Source organism: Xyrauchen texanus, chromosome 24, assembly GCF_025860055.1.
Source record: "Xyrauchen texanus isolate HMW12.3.18 chromosome 24, RBS_HiC_50CHRs, whole genome shotgun sequence".
NCBI lineage: Eukaryota > Metazoa > Chordata > Actinopteri > Cypriniformes > Catostomidae > Xyrauchen > Xyrauchen texanus.
The window spans coordinates 36,252,444-36,270,082 of NC_068299.1; the positions used below are offsets into that span (position 1 = coordinate 36,252,444).

At 36.9% G+C, this 17,639-nt stretch overlaps 1 protein-coding gene across 1 annotated transcript in view; it reads right to left on the minus strand.

Annotated features, from left to right (window-relative positions):
* The window catches only part of LOC127617762 (CUB and sushi domain-containing protein 1-like), a 496,749-nt gene that overhangs the window by 70,197 nt on the left and 408,913 nt on the right, over positions 1-17,639 (minus strand). Inside the window, exons 47-49 of the mRNA XM_052089839.1 lie at positions 9,886-10,074; positions 8,467-8,613; positions 3,606-3,794 (exon numbers count right to left, since the gene is read on the minus strand). Coding sequence (XP_051945799.1) covers positions 3,606-3,794; positions 8,467-8,613; positions 9,886-10,074 — 525 coding nt within the window. The remainder of the gene's footprint in view (positions 1-3,605; positions 3,795-8,466; positions 8,614-9,885; positions 10,075-17,639) is intronic.

Below are 17,639 nucleotides of genomic sequence, written 5' to 3' on the forward strand. Positions count from 1 at the left end.
ATTATTCAAGGATAAGTTGTTGGAGTGATGGCTGCTGGAAATGGGGCCTGTCTAAATTTGATCAAATAATATGTTTGTTTTTTGTTTTTTTTCAAATTGTGCTGTTTTTTACATTAGTGATGTCCTGACTATACTTTGTGATCAGTTGAATGCCACTTTGGTGAATTCAAATACAGCAAAATCTGTACATTATTCCAAACTGTTGGCCACCAGTGTGTGTGTGTGTGTGTGTGTGTGTATATATATTATTATTATATAATTTATTTTCATTTGGGGGTGAAATATGACCTAGACATGTTTTGTGAGACAGATTTTATACATATTAATTGGATTTCTTTTCTGCCAGAGTCAAGCTTTAGAAAAAAAGTTACATTTGAGTGTGTGAGTCTGTGAGCTAACATTTCTCATAATATACGGTACTTAGAATCAACTTATACAGTACAGCTTCCCTCAAACATATTAGCTGAAACAATTACCCCTACACACAGTTAATTTCTCACTATTTTAATGCAAGTAACGTCTGATACGCAGATGACTCAATCGCTAATGAATGCGCAGTGAATCTCCAGGAGAGGCCGATTTCTTTGACTACGCTCGGAACAGAAGACAGGAGGGCGCAGAGTGTGAAAGAAGCAAAGGAGAGCGGGCGGACAAAGCTCCACGTAGGATGAAGGATAAAAGCGCCTCAATAAAAGCGAAGCGAGCAGAGGGGGAGCCATAAACAATGAAAGCCGCGACACATCAAACACATTCAATTACACTTCCGTCTTAGTCTTCCCGTGACTGAAGAGTCACCCATTATGACATTGGGACAAAGAACACTCGTGATCTCATTGCACACTCCTTGACAGAAGTGTTTAAAAGCTTCTGGGTTTGCGGATGTGCTTTTGAGTGGCCTGCGGAATGACACATTCTATTATATGCAAGGAGGCGGGCCTCATTTTAAAGACAATACCCAGGAGTGTCGGAGTGTAACTACATTTTTCGTTAGCATTGGGTTCAAGTCCGAGCTCTGGCTGGGCCACTCAAGGACATTCACAGAGTTGTCCCTAGGCCACTCTTGCATTGTCATGGCTGTGCGCTTAGGGTCATTATCCTGTTGGAAGGTGAACCTTCAGCTCAGTGTGAGGTCCTGAGCGATCTGGACCAGGTTTTCATTAAGGATATCTCTGTATTTTGCTGCGATCAGCTTTCCATCATCCCTGACCAGTCCGCCAGTCCCTGCCACTGAAAAACACCCCCACAGCATGATGCTACCACCATCATGCTTCACCGTTGGGATGGTTATACGCAGGTGATGAGCGGTGTCTGGTTTCCTCCAGACATGACGCTTGGAATTGAGGCCAAACAGTTCAATCATCATTTCATCAGACCAGAGAATCTTGTTTCTTACAGTCTGAGAGTACTTTAGGTGCTAGGTCCAAGCGAGCTTTCATGTGCCTTGCACTGAGGAGAGGTTTCCGTCTGGCCACTCTGCCATAAAGCCCAGATTGGTTGAGTGTTGCAGTGATGGTTGTCCTTCTGCAAGTTCCTCCCATCTCAACACATGATCTCTGGGGTTCTTGGTCAACTCTCTTACCAAGGTCCTTCTCCCCCGATTGCTCAGATTGGCAAGGTGGCCAGCTCTAAGAAGAGTCCTGGTTGTTCTAAACGTATTAATTTAAGAATGGAGGCAACCGTGTTCTTGGGAACTTTCAATACAGCCAAAAGTTTTGTAGCCTTCCCCAGAACAGTACCTCGAAAAAAAGTCTCTGAGCTCTGCAAGTAGTTCCTTTGACCTCATGGCTTGGTTTTTGGTCTGATATGCATTTTCAGCTATAAAACCTTAAAGACATGTGTGTGCCTTTCCTAATCATGTCCAATCAATTTAATTTGCCACAAGTGGACTCCAATCAAAGTGTATATAACCTTCTCAAAGATGATCCAGAGACAGGGGATGAACTTGAGGTAAATGTCATAGCAAAGGGTCTGAATACTTAATTCAATGTGATATTTCAGTTTTTTCTTTTTAATAAATTGGCTAAATTATCAAAAATCAGTTTTCAATGTTCACATCAACCATCAGAATGGGGATCTCAGTGATTTGGACCATGGCATGATTGTTGGTGCCAGATGGGCTAGTTTGAGTTTTTCTGTAACTGCTGATCTCCTGGGATTTTCACACAGAACAGTCTCTAGAATTTAATCAGAATGGTGCCAAAAAAAAAAAAAAAACATCCAGTTGGCAGTTCTGTGGACGAGAGAGGTCAACAGAGAATGGTCAGACTGGTTCGAACTGACAAAATCTACAGTAACTCAGATAACCACTGTACAATTGTGGTGAGAAGAAAATAATCTCAGAATGCTATTCTGAGAAGCAGGTTGGCACTGTTTTGGTGGCATGAGGGGAACCTACACAATGTTAGGAAGGTGGTTTTAATGTTGATGCTGATCAGTGTACACACACACACACACACACACACACACACACACACACACACACACACACACACACACACACACACACACACACTATATAAAAACATATAATAATCTTTAGCCTCTGGTTGCTCTGAGTTTTCAGCTTCTCTAATCATGAACGTTGTTTTCTAGGGCACTGTGTCAAGTTAAATGTAGGTTCAAACCATGAAAAATTATTCACAAAAACTCAAGGTGGGCATGGTTAAATGTGTAAAGTTTTCTAAAATGGTATTTTTCATTTTGATTAATTGCACTAAATTAACACAATACATCTTTAGCCCTGTAAAAAAAGATGTTGCCCCCTTCACAAGCTTGAGTGTGGTTAGCTACTTTTTCTAAGTAGCTTGTAGTGAAATTTCTAAGGGTGTAACGACTCACTCATCTCATGATTCGGTTCAGTTAATGATTTTGAACTCACGGTTTGGTTAACGATTTTTTTAAACTAAGCCTGAATCAAGAAAAGTTAAGATTCTTTTTTTTGTTTTTTAAGTTATTTATTTAAAGACATATGTAAAACCTTTAGAAGTTAGCTTAAAGTTCTGTTCTTAAAAGTGCTAAATGATCCAACATATATGTACTGGGACTAAAAATCTGCCCAGAACAGGGCAATTGTGACACTAAATGGAAATATTAGACAATAATTCTGCTTACTGACAATACAGAATATAGCACTAAACCTCTGTAAACACAGTCAGAGCAGATCACTCTAGCGCTTCAAACAGACATTCAGTCCCTAACACTCAAAAGGCGGATCTCTCTCCTGCTCCAGGTTTCAGTTTTCGCAGTTCCCCAACACCTGTGGCTGCTAGTGTGCAATCATATTTTAGAGCTCCTACTATGAAATTAAGCGATTTCCATTTGTATGCTCATGTTACGTAGGCATAGGACGTTGCACGTTTTGGATAGAACAGATGCTAAAAAGAAAAAGTCCCATCACCACTATGCGCATCGTCACATTTTTTAACCGCGATGTATCGTGCCACGATAAACCGTTACATCTCTTGAAACTACTCTAAATAATGAGTAGCTTGTAGTTTGGCAAGCGACAGTTTTAAAGTATTTTTCCCAACACTGATTCCCTGACATCTGAATGTGTGACGTAAGAGGAATGACCAAGTACGGATCATTGAAAAGTCTTGAGTTACCTTGACATAATGGAGCCAGATTGTCCCATTGGTAAAGGCCATTGGGATGAAGCCTGCAAGTGGCATTTCTTTGCCCAACAAGCCTGTATCCAGCGTTGCAGTAGTACTGGAGTCTGCTGCCCGGTCGGTCCCTCAACCTGTTGATCACCCCTCCATTTTTTGGTGGATCATTTACACTGCAGTATGCAGCTGTGGTGATGGATAAACATCATTAATTACACATGAAGTACAAGTTTAAACACATTGATGACACCATGAAATGGCTTTCCTGTGTTGCAACATTTCCTACTAAAACATGAAGAGGGAGACATATCAAAGTGACCTGTTTTCTAGTCCATTTTTGTATACATCACAGCTTAGCAAAACAATGATTTGCTACTTTCCTTTAAAAGGAAGGACAAAATGCTTCCCATATATTTTGTTTTTTGATGTAAAATGCAACATGTCCAATTAAACTCTACAGCATTTTAGTACAAATTCATCTGTCATTTGTTAAAAGCTAGGCAAATTAGGCAAATACCAACATGGACTGGTTGAGTAACGTGCCTTCATACTGAAAACAAAGACCAAAATGATGAAGGTGAAACAAAATAAAACCCAGATGAAATATGCTGTTGAACGTATTAAATAATTTACTGTACAACTAAAAATTCAACTCATTTTACAACTCCCTTTTGGCACCACTATGTTGACATTTCTCCTGGAAATTGGTCAACAACACTTCTAGATTTGGCCACTGGGGGCAGTGGTTCGCATTTGAATTTACCATGTGATCAGTCTGACATTTTCCCAGAAGAGAAATACTGTATATTTTAAATGTGTTAAATTTGCTACAAGTTAATTTTGGAATAACAAGGCTGTGAGGGATCGGTCTCATCAACTGGTTGAACTAACAGACTTTTGATGCGGAAGACCAGAGTTTGTGAACAGCGAAACACGAGAGCCGAAAATGACATAAAAGCACCATGAAATGACGTGGCTGCTTGTGTTTTTCACCTCACATCTCCTTTTATGTCACTTTTGGTTAGGTTTATGTTTCAGGTTACCTCATATTTGCTTTTATTACACTATCGGTTAAGTGTAGGTGTCGAATTTAGGGTAGAGATGTAGGTTTTGTTCATTTCAAAATAGCAAAAAAGACATCTCACATTTACTTTTTGTCACACTATTGGTTACGATTCTGTGAAAGGTCTAGGTTAGAGGGGGTCAGTTTTATTCATTTAAAAATCCATAGAGCATTAACCTTTTGGGAGAACATTAAACTTGCTTTTAGCGACCCTCGGTGGACATTTCACCTTGGAACTGACACAATAGGGCTACGTGTAATGAACCAGGAAACTTACTTTAGCAAAAATGTGGCCACGGTCAAGTAATTTTCAAGAGATCAGGCTAGTTTGTATGGTTGTTTTAAACAATGTTGATCGTTGACGAAACATGAGAAAATAAGAAAAGTAAAAATGCAATTTAATTTGTTTTCATGACTGCCTCCGAATGCTCTGTTATTCATAGTGATTCAAATCCACAATATCCACACTGTTTGATCTTTAAAACTGTGCTCAACTCTTTCTGATTCTAAAACCTCTTTCTGACTCTCAAATATGACTCTGAGATAAAAATGAAAGAGAAATGCAGCTTGATGGTTCTGAAAAGATAATTAGAACTTGCTTTTGATGTGACACAAATACATATTTGCCCATCGTCAGAAGGAAAGCAGAAGCTCGGGGGGATGTTGAAGCTTAATCTCACTTTAGACAGATCAAATCAAACGCATCATCACACTAACTGAGAGGTTCAGTGTTGGCTGTGAGTGATTAACTAGACCTAGTATAAACAATTCTATGTGGTAAAATTCTACTGCATTCAAATTAAAGTTAATTAAAGTTAAATCATTATTTTTCACTTTCTTCCGTTACATTTTTAATAATGTAGTAGTCGCTCTTTTAAATGCAATTACAATGAATGGGGACTGAGGCTTTTAAGCTTCAAGTAAGCATCCTAAATGTAGTACATACAACTTTTTGCGTTATTCTCCAAGTCTTCTGAAGCTGTATGATAGCTTTGTGTTAGAAGCAGAATGAAACTTAAGACTTTACTTATTGATAATCTTGCTCTCTAGTAAAGTTTTATCTCAAGAAGCACTGTGATCATTGAGTCCGTGAGATGAACGGTCAGTCCGATTCATGAACAAATCATTCAGACGGACTTGTGACCCAAATCAGCCACTTCATTAAAAAAGTTATTAGTAAACGTATTAGTTTTCTCATGAACGTGCCAATGAGAAAGAGTGCAGATGTGTCCATAATTTAGGTGAATAATGACTTAAATTTCTGTTGGTTCATGACATGAAGCTATCGTGACTTCAGGAGACTTGGAATATTATGCTTGAAAAAGCACCACTTTTGTGCATTGTCGGGAAATCTGCTCTCTGAAATCAGAAGTTGTTTACAATAATGTCAACAGATATTTATATATTTAATTAGCATGACATTCCCTTTATGAAAATGAACCATGTTTACTACAGTCATGGTTACTACAATAATACTATAGTAAAACCATGGATACTTTTCGAAAGGGTTAAACAAATAGGGGTGACAATATTACACTGCACATAAATTTATACTTATTAAACACTAATAAAAAATAAAACACCCTAATATATATCATGGAAATAAATTAATCCTCAGTTTCAATGAAGGTGGCAAATTCCCTTTAAGGCTGCGTGAGGCTCAAGTGAATCAGTAAATCCTTTATGTGAACAAGTTCATTTACACAAACTGTCCGAAAGAACCATTTCACTTAAATGTTTTGATTTGACCTCGGTGCATTATAAGAGAGAGGGAGAACGATTTAGATGAGAGTGTTTGATTATTCCCTTGGCTAAATTGCTGCATCTGCAATACACCATGAGTTTTGTGATGCTACAGCGCTGTGCGTTAGAAAATGTGGCTTGTCAATGGACAAGCCACACTATGGTGAAAATAGCTAAACTACTGCCAAGCTACTAAAATATATAGTTAAGTAGCATTGTTACTTTTAGTTAACTATCCCCAACACGGCTTTTATATTACTTTAATGTTGGTTTAGCATCCTTTTTGAAGCTTGACATTTTATGTCCCAATTCATTGTAATTACGTGAAAAAAAGAGCAAGCTGTTTGTTATTCAAATTTTCCTCATTTGTGTTCCACAAAAAAAATGTTGTATGGGTCTGCAAGAGTTTTTCTCTGAAAATTATATTTTCTCAGGTGGTTGCTGGGGCTTTTTTTTCTTTCAGCTTGCATAGTATGGTCTGCTTTTGGCCATGACACATAGAAGTCTTTAACAAGGTAATCCTAAGACACTTTTACAAACAGATTTAGGAAAGCACACATTGATATCTTAGGTTATTACATTAAATAAATCCACACATAGTTAGTCTAGTCTGGCTCAGGTACATCATATTACTTAGGCTGCAAGCCATTTAAGACATTCATAAAAGTAGTCCCAGACACACAGAAATTTAGTTCATTAGCATACACCATTTGGGTAGAGGCTAAAGCACACTAAGTGCACATGGCTCATCGGAGCTGCAGCAGTACACAAGTCTAGGTGATAGATCTGCTTGGTTGGGGGATTGAGTTTTGTATTCATGTTTTTTTTTCAGCTTCCTTGTTTTTTGGGGGGATTGTTTGTAATGTCTGTTTGTGCAACATCATGTCATACATGCTCAATGCCGCATGTCTCGTGTTTTGTCTAATTGTGCCGCAGCAGTAGTAGCATGTAAAAATGCTTAACTTTGTACATCTGTATATCTAGCAGTAGCAACTCTCTGTACATGCTCTGCAGCATCAGCAGTATAGCAGATCTAGTCCACAAAGACCAATATTCTAGAAATATGCACACATTAAACAACAACACATTAACAAACACATTAACATGCTACATCTTTCAGAGAGTTACCATAGGAGAAATAATGATAACATTTTAATTTGAGGGTGAAGTAATCTACAACCTTGAAACAAGATCTGAGCCAGTCTGAGGGTTTTGAAAACAGTTATCTGAATGATGTAATGTTTCTCGTTCTGTCCATTGTTAAACAGGAAATATGGGGTGGCACAGGAATATTAGGCCTGTATAAGGCATGACGTGCTGTAAAGATCAACAGAAATGAACAAAGTGAGCAAGACAAAGTGACAGAGAGCCAGCGGAAGCAAATAGGCTGAAGAGATTTCGAGTAATCATGGCCACTGGGCTGGTGGGCCATAGATCATGTTTGGCCATTGCTAGAAATGTCATTTTGAAGAAAAAGACACGGTAGTTATTCAGCAAAATTCATTACTGAATCTTTGACCTCTATTATATCAGGCTTGCCAAATAGCTCCCTGAAGGTAGGGAATGTCTGGTCGTATCCTAATGAGGGCCAACTTAGAAAAGGCTGACATCCTATCACTTATTGACACAGTTGGACTCAAAGAAACTGTCTTGGAAGGCTGACAGTTGGGTATTAATTCACTCTAACACTATTACCACATCCAGTGTTATCTTATTCGTATTCACAGGTATTCGTCCTTAAAGTATACACCAAGATTTTATATGCTTGGATGGACACTGATATGTACAATATAATTTCATTGGCCATATCTAAAAATGCAAACCGTTTTACATTGAGTATGAACAATTTTAGAGATGTGCAAATATTTAAGATGTGTAGGTTTCATTGTCTATACAAATATATATGCTATAACCACACTTCACATGTGAATACTAATGAAAAATGCAACAGGCAAATTACAAAGAATTGTAACTGCACTATAAGATGTCTGGATGCATAAAATACAAATTAAGAAAAGGTTGTAAATGTAGCCAAATCTACGACTAACAAACCTGTGTAGCGTATTTTGAAGCCTTTCTTGCTGGTGGCATGATCGGTTGACCATCTGAGGTAAAGCTGGTTTGTTTTGCTAGTGAAGTTCAGTTGTGTGGAGTGATTCCCACTCAAAGCTACCAACAACGGACTCTGTCCAGATGGCCCTGGTGAATAAAACATCACAAAAACAACAAATAAAGATACATATTTCAAACCACAAATCTGCTGGGAAAAACAACAAGGCACAAGAACTGAACAAAGTTTTCGTGAAATGTTAAAGGAATAGTTCACCCAAAATTGAAAATTCTGTCAATATTTACTCACTCTTATGCTGTGCCAAACCTGCATTAGTCCATGTCTGTCAAGCTCCAAAATGGACTATTTATTCTAGGTTTTAATGTGATAGCTTTTTGCGAGGAACAGACCGAAATCCATACTGTTATTCAATGATAATCTTCCCCTCTGCAGAAGTTAAGCTGCTACGTTAGTTAACTACCCTAACACTGCTTTTATAATACATTCATTGTGGTTTTGCACCTTTTTTTGAAGCTTGAAATCTTCAGTACACGTTCATTGTAATTACATGAAAAAAGCAAATAGTTCATTATTGTGCTTTACAGGAAAAAGTAATATGTGTGCGAGAGAAATCTCTGAAAGTGCTATTTACTCAGGTGGTTGCTAGTGCTTTTTTTGTATCAGCTTGCACAGTAAGGTCCGCTTTTGGCCATGACACATAGAAGTGAGTCTTTAACAAGATAAGCCTAAGCCAAATATGGCTGGCACACATCACATTCTTAGGTCATTAGATTTAATAAATCCATTCATAACTAGTGTAAGTCATTAGATAAATAATATCCAGGCTTTCCTGTCTCAGGTACACCTTAGGTCATTAGCCGTTAAAGCCATTCTGCCAAGCAGGCCCAGACAAACATAGGAATTTAGTTAATTTGTTCAAATGGCAGGTTTGATATAATTGACGATAAAATGCTATTGGTTCTCACGAATATTGTAAGAACATGACATGGCATTTTGAATATGGTAGATGGAAAATTAGATTTGAGAATTGCAATGGAGGGGAAGATTATCAGTTTTCCTCAAACAAAGCTATTGAATGCCTTCAGAAGACTTGGAATTGCACAGGCATAGTATAGTAGTATTGTAATTGAAGACACTATTGATAGCTATAGCTACTATATGATACATTTTTATCCGTTTTGCAGCTAGACAGACGTAGTTGCAATGAACTGTCATTGTCAGGAAAAGAGCTTCATAAAGATTCTTAAAAAAAATCTCCTTTTGTGCGCCACAGTAAAAAATTAATAAATAACAGCATACAGGTTCATAACAACATGAGGGCAAGTAAAAAAAATGAAATTTTGGCTAAATTATTCCATTTAGAAGGAAAAAAAGGTGTTAAGGAGACAAAAGAAATCTACCATCAAAGATCTCCAGCTCATCAAACTGCTTCTCACTCTGAAACATCTCCACATAAATGGCAATGGTGAAAGTTGGCAGCACTCTGATGATCCAAGAGCAGGTCTGAGAGTTTGGGTAGTTTTTAGGGAAGCCTGGACTCAGAATGACACCAGACGAGGCAGACCGCTCCTCATTGGCAGGACACTGAGCTGTAAAGTAGACAAAGCAGTTACAGGAATTACTGGTCATAATCATTTAAGCTGCCATAGAAACTTACACCTATATCACCTGCTTCATGTATATTTTTGCTCCTTTTATATATATATATATATATATATATATATATATATATATATATATATATATATATATATATATAAACAATATTATTCTAAACAGAGTGGAATTCTGTATTGTGTTTAATAGAATTCTGTGCTTGAAATGACGCTGATTGAAATAATTTTTTTAAATGTTTTTGACATCTTCTTGGTCTTTGTTATTTTATACATGAGCACTTTATTAAGAACACCTGTACAACTACAGTACATATTCATGCATTCTAATCAGCCAATCGTGTGGCAGCAGTGCAAAAAATACGGGTCAGGAGATTCAGTTAATATTCACATCAACCATCAGAATGGGAAAAAATGTGATCTCAGTGATTTGGACTGTGGCATGATTGTTGGTGACCAATGTGCTGGTTTGAGTATTTCTGTAACAGCTGGTCTCCTGGGATTTTCACACACAACAGTCTCTAGAGTTTACTCAGAATGGTGCCAAAAACAACACAAACAACAACTTTTCAGTAATAATGTTTATCAAATATTAGTGTACTTAGTTACCAACTGTGTCAGTGAAGAAAATGTTTGAGATTAGAATACATGCAACAGAAAAATCAAGAAAAAAAAAAAGAAAGAAATCACATGATATTTACAATATTTAACACTATTTTAACTATATTTCTAAAATATTTTACAATATATTTGGTGCACATCATTTCCAATCAAGCTGTAATTTTGTCAAATTATACACAAAAGTGTGAAAATATGAATGAATTGTTTATTCAGAATATAAAAGCTTTACCACGACAAAAAAAAAAATGTTTTTTAAATTTAAATACCACTAATGAATGATATATTCATTCAATGAATGAGTGAATGAATGAATCAAATATATAATTTGAGATGTGGAGGAAATAAAAATGTTTGGTTCCTGAAAACAAAATAGTTTAAGTACCCATAGTGTAAGAAACATGCTATAACCAAAATACAATCCTCTTATTCATCTAACAATGTACACGATACAAGCTCTCAGAGTATTCCAGAAGTGACAGTAAAGTTAAAAAAACATACTTTTTTTAACTCCATCGGACCCCGCCCACATCCTGGACCATCTTATGGACCCTACCCCTGCCTACAGATAGCCCGTTCACCATGAGGGTGCCAGATCCCCCTTTAATCCCCATTTTGAACATTTTATGTTTATTATTATTTAAAATAAATGCCTCTCCTAGGCCTGATAGCACACCCACTGTATCTGTCTCTTACTCACCTTGCCACAAGTAGTCAGAAAAACAGATCTGAAGATTAACATAACAGTAACAGTTCCAGAGACAGTTGTTTATGTAGTCTAATGTTGTAATTCATGCTTGTAATACTCCAACAGTTCTTCTATTATTTCGAGTTGGACATTCAAAAATTGCACATCAGTATAAGATTAAGTCATTAACCGTTTCACTGATGTATAAGTGTTTTTGATCAACTAAAAACAACCGGCTCAAAAGAGTAATTTGTTTGGGAATCAGACTCACCTTATGTTTCGTGCTGCTGATTCGATTGTTTTAGTATAGTGTTAGGTGGAGAATTGCACGCACAGGAACCGTTAACATAACCGAAAGTCATGAAAATCATAAGCTTCAGGTATTTAAAAAAAAAATGCAACTGGTTCTGTACTAGAACCTGTTCTCTGTACTCAACCAAGGGCGGGCTGGTCATCGGGAGCACTGGGAGGTTTTCAGTGGGACGTTGGGAATGTGGGCCTGCTGCTGCGCATCAAATCAAACGTTCTAAAACATTTATTTGTATTGTTGGCAGGAGAAGCGCCAGTGTGTCCAGAGCAACTTGGAACAGGACATCCTTTTACTGTTGGCGCAACGCAATGCAACATACCGCAACGGACACTTCCAGCTAAACTGATTATAATGGGATCTATTTGCTTTTTTGACACAAAGTAGAGCTCGCGTCCGGTGTAGACATGGTGTGATCCCACAGTTTTTTTTTTTCCAAAAACGGGCACCGTGTTTTTTTATTTATTTTTCACTTAATGACATGATTTAAGAATTTGATGATACACTAGTGTTTTAATGTTTAAATTATGTTAATTTGTTCAATTTCAGTGAATATCAAACTCAATGTAACTAACTACAACTAAGTATTAGGAATAGAATGTTTGATAAAGATAAACACCCATTTATTCAGGACAAAATCCTAAATAAAATAAATTGACCCTTTTACAAACACTAGTCAATAGAAATAGCTGTGTGTTTTCTGTAAAATAACTGCACACCTTAGAACATCTGTCTACCAATCATAATCAAGCATTTAACAGTGACTTGGGACGCTGTTTGCCAGCTGGCATTCCTTTTGCTGTACTCTTCTTTGTTAAGTTTCTTAAGTTTGATTACTAGCTGCACATTTAGTGAATCTCAGGAAAATGTTCTCAAATGGACAAAAAAAGAAAAATTAAATACGTTTTTTCTTATAAGGAAATATTTTTGGTATTTTTCAATTATTTTCATGACAATTAGGCAGAACACCTGCCTCCAGTATAAGTGCTGTTAGTCGATTCAAACATTTAATCTCGATTAATCACAATAATCGCAATTGATCGCAGATTTTGTAAGTGTTGTAATTTGACTATATACACTTATTTTCCTGTCAAAATGCATTTAGTTCCTTCTTAGTAAGGACACCAATATGTAGCAATATTTTTTTATTAAAATGTTGTATTAATCATTTTTTTCAAACAAAGTATTTAACAGTATAAAGTTTAAACATTTAAACATTAAATGTTTCCCAAAGTCTAAGTGGGAGGTGCACTTATTGAAATGATCTAGTCCCCAAAGTTTATGTTTTCATTGCAATGGGCATTAAATCCCTTAAACTCTCATCATCCACATTATTAATCATGGCTATCCACTTTGCTACAGCAATCGTGAAGCTGCATAAACATGATTCACGCAGCTTTGAACTCCACATGAAAAGCGCTGAATTGAATCTCATGTTTTGCTTTCACCGCTGGCACTGCCCATGTAATGATACTTTATCCATTTTCTGGATCGGAATGCCTGGGAAATGCTTCACTGCCGCAGGTCGTGTGAATGTGGCTTATCACAAGTCCCATCTAGTCTTGTTTTGTTCAACAAATACGATTAAGAGGTTCTTTCTCCATACTTGATCTTTGACATGGAATCGCTGTTGTGTTTTGTGTGTGCATCAGAGTAATAACCCCAGCCACATTGCAAAGGTTTCTCCCTAGCCAGTGTTCAGACCTCACATGGAGTTGAACAAAATAATCTAGTGTGATAATTAGTTAAGTCAATGTAACTAACTATAACTAACGTGCGTTTGTTCAATTTCATTTTGCTTGCAACTTCTGTAGATTGTGTAGTTCAGATGGTTGCAGACACAGCCAGCACATAGCACATGAGAAGTTTGCACCTTTTTGTCCATGGTTTTTGGGCAGATTTTACACGTATATTTGTGGGATTGCGACCAGTACATTAAAAGTTTGGGTGCACGCTTTCCAGACGAGTCATGACGTAAGTCATACAAACTGTGGAATAACACAAACTCAAATACTGAACATACAGTATGCAGTGGCCAATAGATGTTAAACAAATCAAAATTATTTTATATTTTACATTCTTCAAAGTTGCTGCACTTTGCCTTTATAACATATTTTTTGCACACTCTTGGTTTTCTATGGTTGTTTTGAAGGGGTTCCCAAATAAACCGGCACATGCTGGCTGCTTTTCCATCACTCGCCAGTCTACAGGCACGATTTACAAGACTCATTTCAAGCATTTCGATTATTAAGGTATTTTGGATCATGGGAAATCTTCATTCATCCAGGCGTGTATACATTTCTTCTGGGAAATGTGCAAATGAAAAAGTCCAATCAAGTGAGGAAAATGTCTTAGGAATAGAATGTTTGATAAAGATAAACACCCATTTATTCAGGACAAAATCCTAAATAAAATAAATTGACCCTTTTACAAACACTAGTCAATAGAAATATCTTTTTCAATACTTTTCTGTAGTGTCAGTGAATTATACAGTATATTAGAATTGACAATACATGCTGTAAAACTGCACATCAATGAAGCAGTCTGTAATGTGTGGATGTGGTGGGCCGCTCTGGGCCATAAAGTCCAGGGCCATTTTTTGGTCCCAGTCTGCCGTACCCAACCCTTTTAGTTATTTATTATGCATTTAATGTTTTTCTATTACCTTCGGCAACAAATAATTAAAAAAAAAAAAGCCGGTGAACAAGTATCAATGTTCATTTATTTATTATATTTTTCGATTTATTCATTTATTCTGTTCATTCTATTTAATATATTTCTTCTTTGCCCACCAGCCCTGCTGCTGTGTCTGGTGACAGATTTGGAGAGTTACGAATGCATTCCATTTCAGCGGTGGGGATGGGAGCATAATAAGAACTGACATCTTGCCCAGTCTTGTGAAATTTTTAAGGGACGGCCCTGAATAAATCATTGATTGCCTTAAGTTCTGATTGCCCAATGATGTTGTTTTTGGAAATATAAGGGATCAGTCCAGCTCTTAGAGAGAGAAAACTTGACACATAAAATATTCTGTGCCTCATGATCTTCTTATGGTTGCATAGAAAGCCTGCAGCTGGGTTTTTAGAGTGTTTGCCCCCTCTCTCTCTCACTCTCTAGCTCTTCCAAAGGTGTATTTTTGGCTTTAAGCCAATCGTTAAACAAATGTACTGCTCAAGCAGTTTTTATTTTGTGTGTGTGTGTGTGTGTGTGTGTGTGTTTTCTTCGTGTTTTTTGCCCTCAAGCCTGTCTAGCTGTTCATCACTGATTGTTTTGTGTTGTTTGCTGTTGCCAGCGTTTGATGTTCTGTAGCGTTTGAAACATCTGGACTGTCACCCAGTTCAGCTGCCATCCAGTTGCTGAAATTCTCAAACTCTTCAAAAATATTAAAAGTTATTTCTGGGAAATCAAAATTGTCTGTCAATTTGTTTGTTGTTTGATTTGTGTGCCATGGTGGACTGTATAACTTTTCTGTTATTGCTCCATTAATTTGGTGAAGTGATATGGAACCGTTGTGTGGTCAAGACCTGGAACTGCTTCATAGCCGTGTGTTTTCTGTAAAATAACTGCACACCTTAGAACATCTGTCTACCAATCATAATCAAGCATTTAACAGTGACTTGGGACGCTGTTTGCCAGCTGGCATTCCTTTTGCTGTACTCTTCTTTGTTAAGTTTCTTAAGTTTGATTACTAGCTGCACATTTAGTGAATCTCAGGAAAATGTTCTCAAATGGACAAAAAAAGAAAAATGAAATACGTTTTTTCTTATAAGGAAATAATTTTTGGTATTTTTCAATTATTTTCATGACAATTAGGCAGAACACCTGCCTCCAGTATAAGTGCTGTTAGTCGATTCAAACATTTAATCTCGATTAATCACAATAATCGCAATTAATCGCAGATTTTGTAAGTGTTGTAATTTGACTATATACACTTATTTTCCTGTCAAAATGCATTTAGTTTCTTCTTAGTAAGGACACCAATATGTAGCAATATTTTTTTATTAAAATGTTGTATTAATCATTTTTTTCAAACAAAGTATTTAACAGTATAAAGTTTAAACATTTAAACATTAAACGTTTCCCAAAGTCTAAGTGGAAGGTGCACTTATTGAAATGATCTAGTCCCCAAAGTTTATGTTTTCATTGCAATGGGCATTAAATCCCTTAAACTCTCATCATCCACATTATTAATCATGGCTATCCACTTTGCTACAGCAATCGTGAAGCTGCATAAACATGATTCACGCAGCTTTGAACTCCACATGAAAAGCGCTGAAGTGAATGTCATGTTTTGCTTTCACCGCTGGCACTGCCCATGTAATGATACTTTATCCATTTTCTGGATCGGAATGCCTGGGAAATGCTTCACTGCCACAGGTCGTGTGAATGTGGCTTATCACAAGTCCCATCTAGTCTTGTTTTGTTCAACAAATACGATTAAGAGGTTCTTTCTCCATACTTGATCATTGACATGGAATCGCTGTTGTGTTTTGTGTGTGCATCAGAGTAATAACCCCAGCCACATTGCAAAGGTTTCTCCCTAGCCAGTGTTCAGACCTCACATGGAGTTGAACAAAATAATCTAGTGTGATAATTAGTTAATGTGTTAATCGTGATTAAGAAATATATATATATATTTATTTTTTTCCAATTATTGCATGCTTTATAAGATATATTATTTTGGAGTTATTCCTATTATTCTCTGTTAAATTGTGCTTTAGCCCTTAAAACTGAATTGTGCCTGCTGACAGCATTGTTAATGTGAATTAACAATGCTATCAGCATATCAAACATTCCTGAATGCAATTTGCATGGTGAAATCATGATAATTTTTATCTGGGACTGTACAGCATCACTCCACCACTGTGATCCCGACACCAGAAGTTGCATAATTTCATGATCATTTGATAATTTACTGCTGCCGTGATATCTAGAAAGTGTACAAACTTTTTTGTATTTATTTTGCGTATAACACAGAAAAGAAGACAATGACATATTATAAATACGGCACAGCAATAAAGGGCATTTCAAAGGATATTCACAGGTTTTGGAAAGTGAAGTATTAGTTCCAAGACCAGTTCTGGTTAGTTGTCAAACACATTCAAAGCAACACGGGAGACACATCATTAATTATGCATCATGGGGGAACCTGATTGTCATGAAATGTAAACATTACAATTTGGATCATGGCTTGCAGTGTGAACAGCTCCATTGATTATAATGGGAGCAATTAATTACAGTTGAATTCAGAAGTTTACATACACCTTAGCCAAATACATTTAAACTTAGTTTGTCACAGTTCCAGACATTTAATCGTAGAAAACATTCCCTGTCTTAGGTCATTTAAGATCACTACTTTATTTTAAGAATGTGAAATGTCAGAATAATAGTAGAGAGAATGATTTATTTCAGCTTTTATTACTTTCATCACATTCCCAGTGGGTCAGAAGTTTACATACACTTTGTTAGTATTTGGTAGCATTGTCTTTAAATTGTTTAAATTGGATCAAACATTTTGAGAAGGCTTCCACAAGCTTCTCACAATAAGTTGCTGGAATTTTGTCCCATTCCTCCAGACAGAACTGCTGTAACTGAGTCAGGTTTGTAGGCCTCCTTGCTCGCACACGCTTTTTCAGTTCTGCCCACAAATGTTCTATTGGATTGAGGTCAGGGCTTTGTGATGACCACTCCAATACCTTGACTTTGTTGTCCTTAAGCCATTTTGCCACAACTTTGGAGGTATGCTTGGGGTCATTGTCCATCTGGAAGACCCATTTGCGACTAAGCTTTAACTTCCTAGCTGATGTCACGAGATGTTGCTTCAATATATCCACATACTGTTAATTACCTTCCTCATGATGCCATCTATTTTGTGAAGTGCACCAGTCCCTCTTGCATCAAAGCACCGCCACAACATGATGGTGCCAC